General features: G+C 42.9%; 1 protein-coding gene across 1 annotated transcript in view; it reads right to left on the bottom strand.

Annotated features, from left to right (window-relative positions):
* Nucleotides 1-22,856, bottom strand: part of slc36a4 (solute carrier family 36 member 4) — a gene marked incomplete at its 3' end in the record, with an annotated part of 230,883 nt that overhangs the window by 187,703 nt on the left and 20,324 nt on the right. The window contains exons 4-8 of the mRNA XM_080006768.1: nucleotides 18,929-19,017; nucleotides 16,272-16,367; nucleotides 13,699-13,783; nucleotides 3,173-3,442; nucleotides 637-735 (exon numbers count right to left, since the gene is read on the bottom strand). Of these exons, the coding sequence (XP_079862894.1) occupies nucleotides 637-735; nucleotides 3,173-3,442; nucleotides 13,699-13,783; nucleotides 16,272-16,367; nucleotides 18,929-19,017 (639 nt within the window). The remainder of the gene's footprint in view (nucleotides 1-636; nucleotides 736-3,172; nucleotides 3,443-13,698; nucleotides 13,784-16,271; nucleotides 16,368-18,928; nucleotides 19,018-22,856) is intronic.

Raw genomic sequence — 22,856 nt, 5'->3', positions numbered from 1 at the left:
CCTATAGTTTCTTCTATTACATTCTTTCATATAATGTCAGTAGTTTTATCAAAATATGACAGTAATCTCTTTTATCAAATAATAACCTTTTAAAAATAGATAAATAAATAAACTATGAAAAATATATCAATAAATTAGATATTAGATATAAATTGATATATCGTAAAAGAATTGCGATAGATCTACATTATATCATTGCACGCTGGTGAAAAAATATATAAATCTGTGGCCAGCTTACTTGTTACAGGGAGTGGAGCTCAAATCCATTTGCCAGAGTTGTTTGGAGTTTGGCAAATTTAACAGCCAGCGTAGAGCTTTTCATCTATTAAAAGCTCCTACTACTGTAACTCTTTGGCTCCTCTGGCTATTTGGCACTACAGATCCAGGTCCTGAGTGAGCTGGATTGGATTGGTTATTCTCTCCTCTGGTGTATGTGTGTAAATGAAAACTCAGTACATTTACTGACAAAGTTTAGTGGCACCCATCATATATGTATATATACATGAATGGTCCTGATGTGATCAACTGAAATGATTGATGAAGTAATCTCCTTCACGTGGCTTTGTGAGACTTTGAGAGACAAAATGTGACCTGACTGCTGTATTTGGAGGGGGGGGCAGATGAGGCCGGACTTACCACACCAATGCCTTCAAAGGCGAAAATGGCAGTTCCGAAGAAGAAGGGGAAGCGTCCCAGAGGTGATGTCAGAGGGAGGCGCCGGGCATCTCTGAAATCCTATGGATGAAAAGAGACAAATAAACAAACAGTGAGACAGAACAAGAGAGGGCAAGGAGGAGAAAGAAACAACATCACAGTCACCCGTGTGCCCCTCCAACACCACCAAAACACTGTGCACGCGTGTGCGCGCGCACACACACACACACACACACACACACACACACACACACACACACACACACACACACACACACACACACACACACACACACACACTCCAACATCTAAAAGCAACAGAGCAGATACAAATTTCTATAACATTCTCTTCTAATCTTTCATCTGTAAGGAAGGAGTAGAGAGTAAAAGTATTGTCGGAAAAGATGGATAAAGGGAGACAGAGGTAGGGGAGTCTGGGGGGGAAGGATGACTGAAGGGAATAGATGGGTGGATCGGGAGATGTTCAGAGTGAGTCAACATAGAAGGATCTATAGAGACAGATACAGGGCGAGGTAAAAATGAAATGAGTGAGGGAGAGAGGGTATTGGGTGTGTGTGTCTGTGTGTGTGTGTGTGGGGGGGAGGGGGCAAAAGAAGGAGAGTTGGAAAGAGGTTAATCAGAGTTTGACGGTGACCTAATGAGGAATTAGGTATGCAGGCTTCTGTCCCACAGTCGACGCATGTCCCCCTGCCTCCGACGGAGCCACTAATTAATCGCTTTAAAGCATAATTCAGGTGGCGTGATTGATGAGCGCAGTTCACCAAGGGCATCAGGGGAGTGGAGACATCCGCCCGAAGGTCTCCTCACCGCCCGCCGCTCACACATGCGGAGGGGGCGGTGGCATGTACGGCACATAGGCCTCACAGGGATATACCATCTCCACGCTGGGATATTTATTTTTGGGGGGAGGTTCAAATATGTTGATTGGCCAATAAGGCAATGCCAGTCAGTTCACCGTTGACCTTGATGGCGGCTGAACTTTCAAGCTCTCACAACAGGCGGCCCACATTGAACGCGTGCAATTGGTACATTTGGCAATTTTTTTTGTAGTTTAAGGCTTCCATCCCTTTAGAGGTTGCTTTTTATCACCAATGCTACTAATTGCACCTTGAACATTATAACTTTCTTAAAGCCCCACTGATTGGAAAAGGAACCTAACTTAGAAACATTTGTTTCCTTCTTCAGCCTTCACTAGATCTTAGTTCTTGATTTGAGATTCAAATAAAGCTTCAAATATAAAAGCCTTTTCTTTTTCCAAGAAGGAGCACGAAATAAAATATTAGGTCTTGGCGTTAACGGCTCAAACCTAACACGAGGAGCTTCCTGGAAGAATGAAAAAAATGTTATTGCTAAAAGGGCAATCAGTGGATGGGAGCAAGATGGCAGAAACAATTATGGAGGCCGTCAGTCTAGATCCATATTGGTAATTGTCTCTACTCTTAAAATGACCTTGGGAGCTTTCCAAGGGAGCTGAGCACACAGGCCATTAAAAGTTACACTCGCTATGCTGCATGTAATGAAAATAAATAAATAAACAAATAAAAACTAAGGGCATTCTGTTACTCTTCAAACAGCTCAATCTCTTGGCCATCACTAGGCCAGGCCTCAACAATAATGGTAGGACCCCCACTCCCTTTTTTTTTTTTCCCTTTGGTAAACTGCCAGTGGTAAGAGCATCATCTTTCACACGTAGAAGAGGCTAGGATGGGGATGCAAACTTTTAAACTGGCAGCAGATAAAACACGGAGACCAGCGCCTGCCACCTGCCACGATGTGATCTTTCACGCAAATAAAGGATGCACTCTTAAGAGCAAGTACATACACACAACACACACACACACACAAATAAAAAGCCATGTTCTTGTAGTTGTAATGAAAGCAAAAGGTGGTTTTGTTGTGGGCTAGTTATGGTAGCTTTAGAACACCCAATGAAATGTTCTTTAAATCACTGAAGTTAGAGTTCTCCCCCCCCCCCCCCCCATACACACACAGCCTCCAACACACATCTAAAGAAAATAGCACTTTTTTCACCTATAAATGACTATTAAAGGTCCCTAAAGGAAAGCCGGAGGTACCTATTTAATGGCTAAGCCATTTTGACGTTCGCCAAACGTTTAAACCACGTTGTCATTCGCAGTAGATAACACAATGTCAGTTTGATGGCTGATGTAAATGGGTACGACAGTTGACTTTTCGACACCTCCGGTGACACATTACACATGACTGCTTATGCTTACATCAGTCAGTGTCAGTCGAAAAAAAAAATTCAATAACACAACAATGCACAAATCAATCTGATGAGATCTAACCTTATGGCTAGCCCGGTACCAAAATAGATAAGAAAAATAGATAAATAATGGACTGAGTTTGAGTCAACAATTGCGGCTCTGATCTTGATAACCCTTTAACACATCAAGATTGCATTTATGGCCGGCGCTGCCTTAGTACATCATCACACTCAGTGACAGTTGACTGCTGTCTGTGAGGGGCTTCTTACGCTCAGGATGTACAGGAAGATGATGACCACGCTGACAGCCATGCACATGTTGGCCAGGAAGGCCAGGACCGCCATGTTCTTCAGGTCCTTCATGAAAACTAACACAATGAGGAAGGGCAGGAAGATGAGCATGTACAGGCGGATGTCCAGGTCCCACGCCTCCGTCCCGACCTGCTGGCCCGCATCGCTGCTTAGCAGGGTGGCATTGGCCAGGAATGGGAGAGGGTCACCGGTTCTCAGCGAGACGTTTCCTTGGTATCCCTCCACCACCTGAATAGAACATCAGACAACCATTATGATTAATGGTTTTCTTTTAATGAGCGAAGCCCCCCCGTTGACCCTCAGTAACCCCAAATTCACACCAAAAGCGTCACAACAGTGGCGTGTAAACACCTCAGATACGCTGCCATATTAATCAATTCACACCGGCAACTACGCACCGGGTGCCTTACGTTTTTTTACGCCTCGGCTCTATTTGTCCGGGCTGCACACATAAACTAAAGCGTAAATTCTCATAGCGATCCAATTCAAAAGTGAAAAGATCTAATTAGCAAGCCTGGTATGCATCAATGTCATATATGAAATCGCCGATGTGCAGTCCTTACGTGGATTATTTAGTTAATTAACAATTGAATTAAAACATTTTCCCTAACAAGAAATGAAACCTCACTTATGTCAAAAATATTATCATTCCCGCAGAAAAACAAATAACACGGCCAGGAATAGACTTAAGAGTTTACTTCCTACTTGGGAAGTACTTTTATACACTTTATTGTTCTGGTATAACGTACTCGTTGGCAACACGGAGGACAGTGGAAGGGGGGACGGTGAACACAAAGGGTCTCCTTGCTGCTTGGAGTCAACTATGTGTGGGTGCTAATCAATCATACACGTATTGTTTACACATTGTGAAAATGCATCGGTTGAAGGGGAAAACCAGCCATTTTCAGCAATGAAATGGACCAAACTATAGCCCTCGAGTTGTAATGTGGTCCATAGGACCAATTCCTACATTACTCCCCGGCTGGGATATGACATACAACCGGTGTCTTCTTTGGCATCATACCGATGGACTGGAGAATTCAATTTGAAACAGCGTGGCTTGAAGATATAACTTATGCTTATTTGAGCTTCTTCAAACAAATTAGCTATATCAGACAACTGTGCTATGTCTTTTACAAAAATATAATCGGGTGGTAAAATTGGGGGTGGCCCTGCTAGTGTGGCATTGGTTTTAATTCAGAGGTTTAAGAGTACCTTGAGAAAGGTCTTGTGCCTTTCAGAGATAAGTATTGATTGGAGGCTTGGAGAACAGTATCTAGTTGTTCAGAGATTGTGTGTGTAAGAAAGATTTGGGAAACCAATGCAGGCTGAACACTTACCAAGGAATGACAAAGAAGCACTTATACACAATTATTCCATACTGCTTGGACCTGGGATGCTGTATTGATCATTTTAAATCCGAGTAGCCTAACCATTAGAATTATTTTGGTAACATTGCCTTTAAAAAATGTTAAACGGATATACACTTTTCTGTTACTTACATAACATTTAAGGCCTAAAGTACTTAAAGCCTGTTTGAAACTGTGGTGGCAAAAACCTTGCAGCTTTGGACAGTTCCAGCGTTTTCAGTTGACATGACTGTGCCATTGAGGAAAAAACAATCTCTCAACTAGGCAGCACACTCCCCATGCCAATGGTTCAGTGCAGCTGCTCCAGGATGACATTGACAGCATCCAATAAACCTCCAGATATTTGTAAGCGTAGTATGAAAGGGGCACTATGTCTACCGACACAGTTGTCTGAGTTCCCAGAAAATTATAACACTACATTTTTAAAGTTAAAAAGGATATGTCAGAATCTTGCAAGGCAGGCAGTGAATATACAGGAATGGCAGGTATGTTTATTGTGTGGATAACACTATTTTAATGTATAGGTTGCCTGTTCATTGTCAGGAAAACATTCTTAAGTTAGGCACATTTGAATACTAAGAATAGTCTTAATGAAACTATGCACATAAAGCGTACACATAATCACGTAAACCAAAAGTTGTTGAACCGTCAGGGTGATATGCGGTTGGCAGAGAGGGAGCTGAGAGAGGTGTACCACACCATCCAAGCAGAAGTTTATAGGTTTCGCGGCAAATGAGGTGGCATTTCTTTGAGTTAAGTTTCCATTATGTGGGGGTTACATTAGCTTTCTGCAGCAAAGATGGTCACTAAACTAACTCCCAGACCAGATCTCAAATCTGCAATCAAACAGGAACGCGTTCATGCTGCAGTAGAGAAAGCCAAAATATTTTGGGGGGGGACTTATCATTAGCCGCAGCCAAAAGTGAATTGGCCTCTTTGCGCCGCGATTAACAAAACTTAGATGGAATGGAATGGAGCAAGGCGGGGGGGTGGCATTTTTAATATTATTATTCCCACACAAATAACAGAGAAAACCTTGTGCGTAATAAATATTTAGTGCTGAGCCAGAACAGAGGACAAGTGATTTGATTTGGTGGAGTTTTATCGGTGGAGGAGGGTTGACCGGGGAGTTCACAATGATCATCTAGCGAATGACCCAATAACTTCACAACTCATTAGAATAAAATGTGTTACGAATATGCTTTTCATTCCTTAATAACATATTACTAGTAGCCTTATTTCAAATGCAAAATTGTTTGATGGCGGAAAGGGACATGTGGCTTGTCAGAAATGTGGCTTTTTATTCTTTGTTAATGTGGCTCCTGAGCTGAGGTTGAGTACCACTGCTATAGAATGATTTTTTTGCTTGTGTTTAGTGAATAATACAGAAGGTCGGGAACTTAAAAAAAAAAAAAGCATACTAAATTGTAATCGTTATATTGGTCTAAAAAAATCGCAATTAGATTATTTTCCCAAATGGTTCAGCCCTGCTTTCTATGCAAATGAGCCTCATTGCAAAAAACATCCAAAAAAGTAAAATTCACAAACACTTGTGCTAAACTTGCTATTTGTATTGAAATAAAAATAAATTTAAAAATTCATTTCCGGCATCATTATGCGAGTAAGCTTGTTTACTTCCAAGGACACCAGGCGATAAATAGTGCAAGAACTGTGGAGGAGGAGTCATGCAGGGGCAGCATTTATGGAGAGAAGCAGCAAAACTGAATAAATATTTCACCAAAAAAGAAAGAAAACTGTCACATGATGAAGGAAAGCACGGGGTGCACAGCGGCATCCCCCATGAGTGCTTGGCTCATACGTAGAGGTGTCGTCTGTGTGTGTTCAGGCAGAATCAAAACCAGCCACGGTGATCCATTAAGGCACCTCCAGACAAGTTTATGTTTATATATATATATATATATATATATATATATAAATAAATAAATCTCATAAAGAGGATTACGCCATCATGTCTTATAAGCAGCCCACAGATGATGGGCATAAGCAGCTCCGGCAGGACTTATTACCCAGTTCCCGCTCCCTCCCACCCCACCCATAAGACCTCCGTAAACGGCATGCCTCAAATGACCTCTGCTGCTTATACGGGAATCAGCAGTTCAACAAGAAAGACACATTCGCTCTCTCTCTCTCTCTCTCACACTCACACACACACACACACACACACACACACACACACACACACACTTGTGGTGGATAGGGTGGCTTGAATAGCCACACCTGATGCTTGTTGGTTGGGCTAACGAGCATCAGGGTTAAAAACCCTGTCCACACACTCAGTCAGGATAGGAGTCCTGTCATGACATGTTCCATCTGCTCCTGGCTGCTGCAGGGGCTGCTTGGAGGGGTGGCCTGGCTGCTGCCAGTCGGAAGAGGGTTGGTGCTGGGGCCGCCCGTTAGACCGCTGGTGGCTCCAGGGCGTCTTCCGACGCCCCTTCTGTATCCCTTCCCTGTGCCGGATGCCCGCATTCACCACACGCCACCCAAGTGGCGTGCTCAGGGACCTCCGGCACAGAGACACAGACGACGGGGGGTTGTGAAGACCAGTTAATTGTAGAAAGAAGGCTAGATGGAGTTACCCAGGAGTAGATGGAACATGTCATGACAGGACTCCTATCCTGACTGAGTGTGTGGACGGGGATTTTAAACCTGATGCTCGTTAGCCCAACCAACGAGCATCGTGTGTGGCTACTGAAGCCACTCCATCCACCACAACTGTGTACACACACACACACACACACACACACACACACACACACACGCTTTGTGTACCCTACCTAATCCTGATAAACAACAGGGTGAACGGCAACTCGTACGCCTGTTTGAATTTGGAAGGCTCAGTCACTGTGTTGCCTATCGACGTCGCTGTTTGTTTTGCGACATGCCGCCGATAAGAGGCTTTGCTCAGCTTTTGACAAATATACTCTTCAGTGTATGCCACTATGAGAGCAAACAATTAGTAAATAAAGCACATTAGCATAAGTCTATACACATGTTGGGTTTAGGGGTGGCAGGAGGCAAATCTACTATAAGGGGAGCAGAAATTGTGCAGGCGCCGCCTGGAGTCAAGTGATGGACGACTGTTAAGCCCCCCAAAGTTAGAACTTGTTTTTCCCTGTTAAATGTGTTACCAAAAAAAAACCAAGGGAAGGTGCTGCAAACGGGGGGGAACGCTTTCCCTGCGTTACGTAAATCTGCAATATCAGCGCTTTTTCTTTCTCAAATCAACATACCCCAATCTCCCTAATCACGTGCCTGCCTGGCTGTCTGTCTGTCTGTCTTCCCGTATTTCCATCTAAGTAGCTCCGGTGAGACGCCTCGGTGGATAAAACTAATAACATTCAGTGGGAAGACAGGGGACTGACTTCCTTTGCCTCCCCCCTCCCCCCCATTTTCTTTTTTAAATGGAAAGTGAAGAAAGAGCTCAACAAAGATGATCCTATCATTATTTCAGTTCCAGCTCAACCCCCCCAGCCACCCTCGCCCAAATCCTCCGATTAACTGCAGTGGTTATTACTCTTCTGAGAAATCACGGTAATTAAGTGCGAGTCAGGGTTTTTTGGTTTTGTTTTGTTTTTTTGGCGGGGGGGTGCATTGGAGGAGAATTTCAGAGTCACCGCTGGTCGCCTTTATCCATCTGTGTCCATGTGGAAATAGAGGCAGATGTAGCTCAGCAATGTGATGAGTACAGAGATCGCCATCGGACGCATGGAGAGATATTTAATAGTAAGTTGTATGTCAAGTAAGTAACAGTAAAAGAAAAAAATAATACAAAAATAATTGTGGGAGGGTTTTTGGAAAGCTCATTAAAATGAGGGTTTGTGGGGTGGGCAGTAGTGGTGTAATGTACTGAGCAGAGGGCCTGAGAGTTGTGATCATCCTGAACTCTGTGCTCTGGAATGATGTAATTCTAGCGCCTCCTACGGACAGTGAGGTGCCACTGCAGCCCAGAACGTTAAGGGGGGGGGGGGAAGGAATTTCAACAACCCATGTTTTGAGTATTTTTGTCACTACATCGTCCCCCCTCTCTCTTTCTACGCATCTTCACCCCTCGCTCAGCACCTTTCAACGTACCTATGCTTTTGGTTTTAAGGTAGGTGGGTTTGCAATGCAATTTTATCTCAGTGCTCAGTGCGAATACTCTATTGACCCTGTTATTTTCCACCCATTATTTTCCTCCCTCCATTTTGTTAATTTTGTTATCAGAACTATGCAATCGAACGCGGCTGCAATTTTTCATTTGTTTGTCATTTGCATTAAAGTCAGAGCATATTTAATAAGCTCCCTTGATCTCTTTTTTGGTTGTCGTTTGTTTTTCATCACCCACACTGAACGGTTACAGTCGTTTTTCCGTCTGTTGCATCATCATCTTTTATTTTATTTTAGAGGTTAGATGTTAAATCACAGTGAAAAAAAAATGTAATTTCTCGATTTTTCAGTCAAAAGGTATTTTATTTATTTTCTTATTTTTTTAACAATTAACTATTGCGGCAATTGACAAGAGCTTTAGAGAATTCCCAATATATCACTCATGCACCATATTTCGAAAACTGCACTTAGTGCATTATTTATTAGGTTCATTGACAACATTTGGTTTACTGTTTACATTTGTAAATTTGTAGGTTCATATTTCTTTCATTCTTATGTCAGATGTTTTGGCTAATACTTAAAGTGGATCTATAATGCTCATTTCAACAAGTTAATATAGGTCTGTGGTCCCCAAAATGTTTCTGAAGTTTTCTGCTGAAAATACCACTCAAATTATGCATTCTAGCCATTCTAACATGCCTCTAAACCCCTCCTGTTCCAGGACAGTCTGTTTCAGTGGGTGGCACTCCCCTCCTGAGGCCCCTTGTTCTGTGAGCCAATGGGCATTGAGCGTGACTTCCAAGTTCTGTGAGCCAACGGGGTTTGAGCATAACCTCCAGGTTCCGTTGTACTTAATCCGTAAATTTAGACTTATTTCACGTCATCAGTCCACCAAAATCTGTTTCTGAACAAATTTAAGGCGAGAAATAAGAAATTCAGTTGCTGAATCGTCACTCAAATTAGATCGACCAGGATCACCTAATTTAAAAGCTAGATCAGACTTTCGTTGCCATGCTCCAAGCTTGTGGGGACATTGCACCGGGACAACACACGCATGGATTTTTTTGTTTCTTTCAATTACTAAATGTCATAAAATAAAATAAAATAAATACATCTACAATATAAACTAAATTTTTATTGGTTTTGTTTGAAGAAACACATAGCGGATTGGATGGAGCAGGTGACCATATAAAGAAATCTGTGACAAGCTGACGTGAGCTTGTGCAGAGCAGAAAAAAAATCCTGGATACCTAGCGTTCAGAAGCCTGAGCGTTTTGTTCACGTTGATTGCTTTGTCATTAGTTAACCTCATTATTTGACACTTTGGCAGGTCAAATACAACTCGACATTGTAACAATGTATAAATATGACAGCAAATAAGGAAAAGTATAATAGGTCCCCTTTAATGCTTTTCATTAGGTTTATTGTATATAACATTTTTTTTTATTTTATTTTACTTTATCTTTCTGGTTCACTGTCAGGTTGATTTTATTATTAATTGTATATAACCAATTTTTTCCATTTATTTTTTGAGTCATTTTATTTGATGTTTTCTGTTACTATTAGGATATATTTGTTGTTCGATCATTAGGTTTAGTGTATATTGCCATATTTATATTGTGTACAGTTAGGCTAGGTTGTATATTTTCATATTTTTGCATATATTGCCATTTTCTTTGTTACATGTTGTATTCTATTGCTTTATTAAATATAGTCATTTTGCAGGGTTGTCAAATTTAATTGGAACTATTGGGGAACGGTGAGAATAGTTTGGAAAATAGGTTTGTTTACTTGGTTTTGTTCAAAATGAATATGTCCAGAACTATATTTTAACAGAACTATTTTTGCTATGTAGGTAGTAGAGTATTGCTGAATTCAAAAACAGGGTTGGTTTGAAATATCACCCAATTTTGAAGCTTTGTTAGTAACTAATTAAACAGGCAGGGGACGTCAGACCTTCAGAGCCGAATGTATATTTGGGACATTTGAGATTGATGAAGGAACATGGTAGGATTGTCAAGGACGAGTTTCTCTCACACACACACTCACACACACACACACACACACACACTTACTAGAATTAATTTAAGAGATTAAATGCTTTAAAAAGATTTTCAGTCGATAAACTTCTGAGGCTGTGGACGATTAGTAGTTGTGTAAACTGTTCATGACATGTTTGTGAATCCATACGCCTGTCAAGGGTGATATCGTCACGCATTTTGTAGTTTAATATTATTTTATCTACCAAAGCAAAAAGCTAATAAAGGGTTTAAAAATATATATATATTTCTTCATTTGTATTATTTATTGAAGATTTTAAATAATTGATGACAAATAACAAATTAAATCATTTTGAGATGGATGAGCTGTGAAAGTTCCTTGTCAAACCTTTGAAACCTGACTTCTGAGAAGTACTTTTTTTTTCGCCCAGGCACATATTCTTTCATAGTTTCAAAATGGTTTTACCAGTGTCCTTAAGTCAGGAGTTCACAACCAGTTAACCTTTTATTTCCACATATTTAAAATGATAGGATACCTCCAAGGCCTTTGTGGAAGTTTCGCATACCACATGCCACTCGAGTGGCGTTTTCAGGGAACTCCAGCACAGAGACACAGACGACGGATTTTCAGACACACAGTTTATTGTTAAGAGTGGGCTAGGTGGAATAACCCCTGGAGCAGATGGACACGTGTTATGACAAGGGCTCCTCTCCTGAGTGTGTGTGGGGATGGGGGTTTTACCTGTTGCTTGTCAGACCAACCAACGACCAACAGCTATGCAGCCACTCTGATCCTGGGCCCCAATTACCTAGACCCTGGACAGGTGTGGCTGCTCAAACCACACCATCCACACCACAGCCTTATTTAAATGTTGGTTCCAATAATTTTAAACTGTTCATAGCACAAGTTTGAGCAAACTGTTACTGTTGAGAAACTTACCACTCTGCTGCAGCTTCCCACCATCCTCAAATGCAGTGCTTTTGGGCAAATGTTGGCTTTAAAAGAACCTTGAATCCTCTTTTCCGAACACAAGAAACCCTTTCTGCTTGCAGACAGATGCGTCAGATGGAGGGCTGGGGTCAGTGTTGTCCCACCATGTGGAAGGCGCCGACTGGCCGGTGCAATACATCAGCTGGAAGCTCTCAGAGCAGGGGTCGAAGAACAGCACCGTGGATGAGTGTCTGGCCATCAAGTGGGCAGTCGGCACCCTCCATTACTACCTCCTGGGGTGCCCATTCAAACTCTGCTCAGACCATGCCCCGCTGCAGTGGCTCTACCGCATGAAGGATACCAAGGAGTGGATAACTGCTTGGTACCTGGCTCTCCAGCCCTTTAAGTTAAACATATGAAAACTCTGAGAGGAGAGGAGCTGAGACCCTGTGGACCAGAACGTGAGATGGACGCGGATGCTCGTCAATAAGAACTCTGTTTATGTTCACGTTTAGCCAGTGAGCTTTATGTTGACTCTTATTATAAACCCCACTGGGTCGGCACTTCACTGCCCGAAAGTTGCAGTCTGCTGCCCTTCGTTCTTTTATATATATAATGGATTGGAGACACTCCTCCGGTTTGGAGACCAGCTTGGGGCGCTGCTAGAGTGACTCGGAGTCTGGCGAGGAGTGTTGGGGTTCTCCGCTGTGGTCCTATCACTCGAAACATTTCATGGTCCCCCATGTGGGAAAAAAATCATTAACTTCTGATTCCGATTTTGGATTCTAAATTGGATATTTCTGGCTATTTAGAGGCCAACGTCCGTAACCTCAAGCGTCGCATCTTGCAGGTCTATTGATGGGTCATTCGACCTGGGACTAAAACCCAGATGTTACCTTTCCCTCTGATGACAAATGCCGGATGTCAGCCGGTGTTACCGGGTTTTTGGCACAGTGGGAAAGGGGTATTAGACCCTACTGTATGTTTTTTGAGCATGTTTTGAATAACAGTAACATGTTATTTAGAACAAAATTTTGCAATTCACCGCATTATATCTTCAGTGTAACATTGGCTACAGCAGGTTGCCAGGAAGATGAGCCATGACTTCCTGTTTCTAGTCTCTTTCATTCGCTTGGATGTAGCCAAACAGGCTGATTTGTGGAAGTGCCACAGAGTCAACAAACACTGAGAGACTAGATAAAATGCACACTTTACAACCTTTTTTTTTTTTTTCAACACTTCAGTATAACGTATACAGACTGACAATATTAGGAGCTTCCCGTTTTCATAAACTTTTAATTTAAGGCCTAAAAGTTTGCATTTGAGACTACCTTTAATCACAGTGATAAGTTTCTAAATAGCCAAGGCGATTCAGGGAACTTGTGCTATGAACAGTTATAAATGCCAACATTTTAATAAGGCCTGGGTTCAAAAATGGTGAACCTATCCTTTACGAGTGGCTCTGCATATACAGTTGGGAACCCAACCCATGGGGAATGCCCCGTCTCCCTATTTGTGGTGACTTGCATATATATTCATTCTGATATGATTTTTTTTCTTTTTTTTTTTTTTTTTGACAATTTTTAACAAACTTTCTATCATCACAATAAAAGTTTAGGGTCAGGAAAATGTATTCCCAACATAAAGGCTATTCCCAACATAAAGGCTATAATTTAGATCTTATTAATTTCGACACAGTGTTGTTGTCAACATGAGAAATATAGACCTCATGAACATCAGGTTGTTCCATATCATGATAAAAATATTCCTTCAGATCAATATGCTATTATAGCACCGACTGTGAAAGAGAAGGCAGAATGGTCCCAATTTGGAGACACATAATCAATCCAAAACAATAAACAGAAACCCTAATAGAGTACTCTTCAGGTGTTTGGATGTTTTCAACCAGAAGTTGATATGGATGTTAAGATGGCCCGATAGGTGAGGCCAGGGACCAGCATTTGAAAAACCACTCAAAGCGATACATTTCACTTTTTATGTTGGAAGATGAAAAAGCGTGAGAAAATAACTTTTACGTTTTGCAAGTTGATTCAGGTCGGATTCATGGACACCCACCTGCTTGATGTTCTCTGCCAAGAAGACAATATACGTGCTGCAGAAGCCCAGCTGTGTGAGCACCAGGAAGAAGTTGACAAGGTGCCTGCAAATACACACACACACACGCGCACACACACACACACACACACACGCGCGCGCGTTAAGAACTACGGGCCATGTTAACACCAACCCTGGCTGGGGGATATGGGAATCCATTTTGAATTAAATGATTCTTGGGAGTATTCCATTCACAACTCGGAGCCAAACCAACTCTTCCGACACTTGTTAATTGTTCAGCGGGAGTCCTCCCTCACTCATTGTGCATTAAACCAACCTAATCAAACAGACGGAGAATCAAAAAAAGAGGAAACTCTTTACTGAGTGACTCATATATCAGCGAATCTCAAATAAAAGTCACACCTTTCGTCACTACTAATAGTTCTCACTTTCAGCACGAAACTTGAGCGTGTTCTGATGAACACTGAGCTGCTATTCTGGCGGGAAATGATTAATTACATATTAGATTAATTGGAAGACCCCTGCAATTTTGATCTTGCAACACAAGAGATAGTTTCCATTATTTATTTTGAGTGAAATTTGATTTTTTTTTTCCACGGCACACATCACAGAAAAATCATAATTGGAAAATTTTGTCTTTCATCAACTGTGTGCAGCTAGAACATACCAAACACACTGTAGCGGAGAGGTGAATTGAGAGTGTAGACGGAGGGAGTTGCATTGGCTTCATGCTGTACTACACACCTAAAGCCGCCTGCACGGGGTGCTGAGCCGCAGTGCACGGGCATTCTATTATTCCCCTTAGTAACAAATTACCAAACCCATTTGCTGGGAAAGCAGGGTTATTCATCATTCCTGGAGTACAGAGGGGTTTAAATGAACTGCCTGTTTCATTTTCAAACTTTTACTTTTCATTTTATTCGCATTTGCAATCTGTTTATTAAAGTAGTTGGATTAGTTGGTGAGTTGAGTATATTGTTTATATTGTTTATAGGTTCGGACTTGAATACAACGCCTTTTATCGCTGGAATGAATAATAATCTTTAAATACAATGCATTTATTTGCTGGGATGAGTTATAATCTATAAATACTTTGTGTTATTGTCAGGAGGAAGGCAGTGCCGGTTCTTCTCCGTAGGTCCAAAGGAGATGCCAGTGACAGCAGCAGTAGTGGGTTCGTTCCATTAACCAGAGGAGGAAGCAGGAGATTTCCACAATCTATATACGTACATTCATTGAGCTGTTTCTGTAATAGTGTTTTCTGATACATTTTTGTGATCAGTTATTTGTGATTTGATTATTAAATTCAGAAAAACATGCAATGGATATATTCTTGTACATTTCATAAAACATAATAGTTTAATAAAAACTTGTAAATAAATCAACAGAATTCTCTACTACAAAAATCTATTGCTTGACAAGTCAGTTTAACTAGAGCCCACACATAGTGACTCCAAGCAGCAATGTACGGTACACCACACCAATAAAATTTATAAAACTGCTTTCGAAGTATGAATTAAAATTTACAGTCTATTCGTAGGCATGATATTTGTTTTCCTGCTGGAATACAGGATATTTTTTTCTTTACATAGCGGCTTAATTTAATGTGGGGAAAAATGTATTAGTTTGTTAATTTAACTCAGTATTCCACGTTAGGCCCGCACATCAGCAATTTTGTGTGGTTGACGCATACCAGGCTTGGTAATTAAATATTTTCACTCATAACTTACTACTTTTGAATGGACCTCTATGGGAATCTATGCTCCAGTTTACACTTTGCGCCTGGAAAAATAGAGATGAGGCGTAAAAAATCGCAAGGGGTCTAGGAACCTCGCATGGCACAGGCAGGGTATCTGAACTGCCTTCAAGACCCTTTGACGTGTCACTTCTGGTGTGGCCCAGGGGTTAGGTTGTCAAAAGTATAGATACAATAATTCGATACAATTTTGATAAACCGGGTTTAAAGTGATACGATCTCGATTAAAGGAAGTCGTAAAGGATTGATTAAGTTAGACGGAAACGCATGTACAGTGGCACTGTGAAATCGAATTGTTTCGGTTCCCCCAGAACTCCGGACGTTTTGTTTTTTTGTTTGAGTGGGAAAAAAATATATCGCCCTTCAATTCAATCCACGTCACCCGGAGGTATATGAATGGCGTTGCTTAACATCAAACTACCGTCTTGTGAAAGATTTACAGTCTGCCAGTGCCAGTCAGCCGAAGTTACAGAAGCAAATTGATCTGCACTCATCGATACTGCAGTCATAAACATAAACATTTGAGAAGATTTGGGGTGGGAACATAATCATCAACAGCATTGCATATGTAAAAGTCATCTACCGCATATCAGTAAATACAGTGAGCTCCACAGTGTCGGAAGGGAGGCAAACATTTAATTAGCTTGAAAGGAGTCGTTTTGGCTGATCTCGTGAGTCGATGAAAAATGCAATCCATTACCGCCAAGCGGAGGGGGTAAAACAGAAAACAAATTGTGCACATCACAAATATCAACGAAAAAACATCACAAATTGCAAAAGCCAAGAAAAAGGGTGCTTTTTGCATGAATGGACTCACCTGCCAAAGCCAGCGCCCTTTTTGAAGCACTGATACGAGCCGTGTTCCATGGCGAAGGCCACCGTGTCGCTGTAGCTCATGGCAGGTCTCTTCAACCTGGGAAGTAAGGGGGGTAGAAATAAGCAAATTGAGACATTCATAAATCACATTCATAATTTTAATTCATATTCTATATACCCCATAACAATAATTTATCCTGTGTATAGTATCGCACTTGTACATTCTGTATATTTTCATATATACGACTTTATTCAAGTTTAATGACAACTGACAATATTGACAATTTAATTGTAACTTTTTAGCTTATTTTTACTTCACTTTTTATTCTATTTTATTTTCATTATATACATAGTTTTTTCTAGACTTAATATTTGGGTTTTTTTTATGCTAATTGTATTGAGAGAAACACACCGAACCTCACTAGAACAAATTCATAGTATATGTAAATCTACTGGGAAATAAAAATCGGAAATTGAAAAAAAAATGTATAAATCAACAGCGCAGTGAAGTTGAGATTTACTGCAAGAAAACAACTTGAAAAATACAAGACTTGATCAGCAAAGAGGAGGGAGATGACACGACAGGTGCAGGGAAACAGGGTGAAAGGAGAGGGGAGAAGAAGGAGGAGGAGAGGAGAAGAGTAGTGTGTGTGTGTGTGTGTGTGTGTGTAGACATTCACAGGGACAACTTTTGAGCACAATACCAGTGTGTGTGCGGACTGTAAGTGCGATGGGGGGTGGATTACAGCACAACATATTAATTCTTCCTCCCTCTGGGACACCCTGAGGTACTAAGTGTGATTAATAAGGCGGCGGGCTCTCGCCGAAGCGACTCACTGAGGCTTTGCCGCTTCCTCATGTTCCCAAATGCCATGCGGGCGACTGTATTAGAAGGCCAAGTAGGGGGATTCGGGCTTGCCAAAGCTCGACCACTTTACAGAAATATTTGAAGTTATTTGGAGTCACGGTGCTTCACGTTATCTACACATGGGAGCGAATGTAAACACGGAAGGGAAGAAAAACACTGTCCTTTGTTTACTGGTGTCATTCTTGTGTGTTCATGGGGTTACAAAGGAGTATCCAACAGGCATCATCACGGATCACTGTTCACGGTAGCTGCTTCCTGAGGTTGCAGGTTGCTGACGTTCCAGTCTTGGTGGGGCAGGACTGCCCCTTTTATAACCGGCTGCGCCAGGAGTGGGGGAGAGGGAAAAGAAGCCTCGAGCCAAATCCAAAAATTTGCAAAGCAACTAACAACCCTCCAGTTCCCTATCCAGCAGAAGATTGCCAAACTTGTATATGCTGCTCCAGCATATGGGGATGGGAACTCTGCAGAGCCCAGTCTAGAGGGGAACTGGCTGGCTGGCAGTCCGTCCTTTGGTGGCTCATTACTTCCGTACAGAAATTGGCCTGAAGGTAAAACGGCAGCCCTAAAGGGTACATGAGGCCAGAGGGGGAGCCATAGAGCGAGAGGTCCAGAAAGTGCTGGAGCTGGGGGTTTTAAAGAGTCCGACAGTGAATAGGCCAGCCCAGTCATCCTCGTCCCTAAACCAGATGCCTTAGACAGGTTCGATAATGATTTCAGGAGGTTGAATGACATTATAAAGTTTGATACAAATCCCATGGCCAGGGTGGATGAACTGATCGATCGGGGAAGCCCAGTATATCAGACCCTCAACTTGACAGGGATATATTGGCAGGTACCACTAGCCACGGGCTTGAAGAAAAAAAGAAAACAGCCCTTGCAACTCAGACAGGACTGTATCACTACATGGTGCCAGCCTTTGGTGTGCATGGCGCCCCAGCCACATTCCAGAGGATGATGGACCGGGTCCTGAAGCCCCAGTGAGTATGCAGCTGCGTATTTGGATGATACAGTTATTCACAGTGACTCATGGGACAGCCACTTGGAAGGACGAGCGACGGTGCTGGAATATCTCCGCAGGGCAGGTCTGACAGCTAACGGCAAAGAAGCGAAGAATATCTGGGTTTCACCATTGGCTGGGGCAATGAGAAGCCGCAAGAACGCAAAATCCAGGCAATCCAGGAGTGGCCACAGCCTTCCACCAAGACTCAGCAAAAAACCTTCTTGGGTCTCATCTCCTATAAGTGTCACTTTATTTCTAGCTTCTCAGATTTCATAGGAGCCTGGGATGAGGACTAGTCATTGGACTAGGACTATCTTATTTTAACCGATAAATCAAGCAGAACCCAGTGCAGTTAGTTGTCTTCAGTAAGTCGAACCAGAGGGAGTCAGGTTTTGTTATGTTTTTAAATCCTCATTTCTGTTTCTGCCTTTCCCAGTGTCTGATTGTCACACAGCCACTTCTCCTCTGCCTACCTGCCCATTCCTTTTCATATATATATATATATATATATATATGAAAAGGAATGGGCAGGTAGGCAGATGAACTATGGATTATGAGATCAGCTTTAGATCGTCAAAACTGATTGGCTTCCCGTTGCAACTTGCAGAGCGCTGAAATTAACAGATCTGCAGACTTTTTTCATCAAAATAATCCACACAGCACTAACACAAATTGTGCTTGGAAGAAATTATTTTCACCAGACATTATGACAGGAGAGATTTAAACAGATTTTTCCGGTCAAAAACCGGCAATTACCAGATAATAGAAAAGCTGGTGTGTATGTGTTTACCTTTCACACAGGTGATGACTGCAGTGAACGAGAATGTGCATACAGTGCACGCAGACCATGCCCATCAACACCAGGCATATGGGTCCCACCTGTGAAACACAACACACATACTGTAAGAAGCGTGCACTGGACACGGGCACATAAACAACAATAAAAACGGTTGATTCCACAGTTCACATGAGCAAATGGGTTGTTATTCCCCCACCACTACCACCATTGTGCAGTTGAAGCACAGGCAGAGTCGAGGGCAAGACAATGAAACACACGAGTGCCCAGGTAAACACGTCGGCCCGCTTAAAAAATTGGCACGGCTACGCGGTTTCCAACAATGACTTGTGGCAGACGGGCTCTCCATGCACTCTTCTCCTGTCGAGTACGCAAAGTAATAGCCCCGGCAAAAATGTACAGGAAATGGATTTTTTTTATTTTATTATTATTATTTTTTTTTATAATTGGATTGGATTTTTAATTTAACATCTTCTCCGGGAGACGGTCGCCACAATTCTATAGGTTCCGTTTTGGTGGGTGGGTGGGTGGGTGTGGGTATGTGGGAGTGTGTCCACATAAAGAGGAAAAGACAAAGGCAAATCTTCACAATTTCTGCTGAACCAAGGACTAGTCTTAAAAGCCATGGCAAATACTGCCAACTTCTGGAACAAAGTCCTTATTCCTTAGTCGTGTTAATTATTTCCCCTACCGTAGCATTTTCTTTAAATATTTAGAAACTTTGCGAAAAAGTCGACAGAAACCTGAGACAGTCTTAAGATTAACAAACACATATTCAATTGTATAATAATTTTACAATGTAAAATGGAGGAATACATTTCATTATATTGCAGCCAATAATGTCAGATAATCAAAAAAGGCCAATGTGATAAATATATATGTGCGATTACAAATTCTTTGAATTTGTATTTTGTTGCTGTTGTTTTGTTATGGCTCGTGAGGTAGTTGAAAATGAATCCACAGTGAAGACACAATGTATTAATTCCAGAATTTATTCATGCTCTCCAAGCGTGACATTACCAGAGCTACATAATATAATCAGAAATATGAATGAACAACTACTTATAGAAAGCAGATTCACTAAAACAACATTTAGTTATAGTATTTTCTGTGGGTGGGGAAGGTTGACTTTGACATGGCGGACCACTCCCCATGGCAGACCGCTCTGCACCCGTGGCTGATCGCTGTAGGTTGGCTGCCACCAGGTACGGGAGGTGGGCATGCTAGGGCACGGTCTGGTCCGGGGGGAGAAGATCCGCGTGGTTGCTCCCCAGCCTGCTGCGCCCCGGCATTGATCTGGTTGCGATCCACCTATCTCTCTTAGTGCCAAAGCTTTTGGGAGTCCCGCCAGCAGGGCAGGCGGTTCGGGCAAGGTGTCTGTCTCCACGGCCCTCTGGGGGCCCGGGGATCTTCTGTGACCACAGGGCAGGGGCGCTGAGGAGTTCAGGGGGCTCCGACGTCCCTTCCGCTGCTTGGAGGCGCCACGACATAATACCGACCTTCTACACCAGTACCAATGGGGATAAGTGCACTGGACATCGGCGAACACACCATTAACACCCCACATTGAAATAAAATTCCCTTTAGGTCCAAAAGTTGTTTTTAAATTGATTTTTGTTCACACACACACACACACACTTCGAGTGTACCCCAGCACCCTCCTGGTTGCATTCCTCTCCTTTCCTCCCTCATTTACTGCCATAACTATGACAGAGGTCACGTGACCAGTTGTAGTTCCAGTTTTCCTGGACCTAATTAACTGTTTTTCAATACATGTTGTCGTCCAATGTTTTATTTTTGTGTAAATGTTGTTTGGTTCTATGTTTATTTGTCTTACCCGTGGTGGTTCTCCCCCTCTTGGAGTAGTGTTCAGTTGTTTATAGACCCAAACATGATAAATAGTTCTCCAAACAGGGGGAATGGTGGTGGTTCTCTATCACCAAAAACTGTGCTCTTGTCATTCTACAGGTCATCCACAGGACACAGTTATTGCAGCAGTTCTTGATGATTTCATAATTAATAAAGAGTTTAACAGATAAAGAGGTTGAGAACTTGAACTCCACTTGCAGACTAACTCTGCCCTAGATGCAATGGCATACAAATACTCTCTGTTGTATGCCCAGCATGATGACAGCACAGGTAAAAAAAAAATAAAAAAATTAAAACAAATTGAAATAATTAAAGAAATAAAATGAATACTTGACCGAGTTGTGGATTGTGAATTATATGTATATATTTATAGTTTTAAATACATCTTCTGATGCTCAAACTTGGACACAGATCATCAGAGTTGTATTCTGGAGTCATTGGGTGTTTCGGGTCTTGCAACAGGCACCCTCTTCCAGGTGACCCAAACCAAGGTTGATCAAGCCTCGGCCTGTGTCCAAGCGGCATGCTACTGACCCCACTGGTCACCCCTTTTTAGCCACAGCCATCTAGATGCCTTTTCCGCTGCCACGTTGTTGTTGATGGCTTTTTTCCTCTTAAGGCCCATAATGCCCAGCATTACATAGGCCTTGCTGAGGGAATGGCTTGCAAACCCCCGGCTGCCCACTTTGGCTGGCATGCACCTGGTCCTCCAAATCACTCATGCGGCAGTCCACCAGCTCCTGGTACTTCGCCCTCTTTCTCTCTTGTGCTTCCTCCATTCGCTCTTCCCAGAGCACTGTCAGTTCCAGTAGGATGAGTTGTCTTGTGGCCTCTGAGACCAAGATAATGTCTGGTTTCAACAAAGTCTGGGTGATGTGTGATGGAATTTTCAGCTGCCTCTCGAGGTCAACTGTCATCATCCAGTCTCGTGCTGTGGATAGCAGCCCAACAGAGCAGTTCCTGGGTCTGCTCCTTGGCTTCTCTTCTGCCTTGACAAACTCGATCCTCCTGGCTGTAACGTGGGTGTATCTGCTGTTGCTGATCCCCTTGCTGATTGCCTCAGTGATGGACTTGAGGACCTGGTCGTGTCTCCAGCGATAGCGTCCTTCGCTCAGTGCCTTGGAGCAACTGGCTCAGGATATGCTCGAGGGTACCTGTTTTGGAACAAAGGGGACATGCTGGTGTTTCTACTTTGCCCCATGTGAACAGGTTAGATGGACTGGAGAGGGCATCATAAACCCTCTGGATCAAGGACTTAATCCTCTGGGGGTTCCACTTCCAGATGTCCTGCCAGGTGACATTCCGCTCCATTGCCTGTTCCCACTTCAGCCAGGCACCCTGTTGTCGCATCGCCACTGTCCTGGTCAGTCGCTCTTCCTCAACTGTAGATCGCACCTCCTCCAGCACCTGCTTCCGCCTCTCCTTCCCACTGGCAGTGTCGTATCGGGTTGATGTTGAGCTCCCTAGTCCAGCTCTGCCCTGTGCCACATTCCCAAGAAGGGCCTTGTGCTCCACCAAGCTTCTGCCTGCTGGACTGCCTCTCCCGCCCTCCACTTCCTCCCCGTCCTACCGCGATACCTGCGCTGCACACTTTGTTGTCTCTCGATCCGGTGTAATGCAGGTGTTCTTGGGCCCGTGCCACAATGAACTCCTCGCTGATTGAGCTGAATGGGAGCCTGAACTTTTTGCTGTTTCCGTACAACCTGATGCTACTCAGGCTGCGTGGCAAGCCCAGCCATCTACGCAGATAGCTGCTCACCTTGCGCTCGAAGCCTTCCACCACAGTCATGGGAACTTCATAAATGAGCAGGATCCAGAGAATTCCTGGGAGGATCCCGTGCTGGTAGACCCATGCCTTGAATCTTCCCGGGAGGCCAGACTTGTCCACAGCTCTCATCCAGCTCTCTAGATCAACGCTGGTGGCCTTGATAGAATCAGTGTCCTTCAGGCTGCAGTTGAAGACCTTTCTGAGGCTTTTCACTGGTCTTTCGGTGACTGACGGGATCTGGTTTTCTCCCAGCCTGAACCAAAACCTGTCTGTGACCATCCCCTT

This window comes from Zeus faber (assembly GCF_960531495.2).
Source record: "Zeus faber genome assembly, chromosome: 9".
Taxonomy (NCBI): domain Eukaryota; kingdom Metazoa; phylum Chordata; class Actinopteri; order Zeiformes; family Zeidae; genus Zeus; species Zeus faber.
This window is presented reverse-complemented; position numbering and strand designations above follow the sequence as displayed.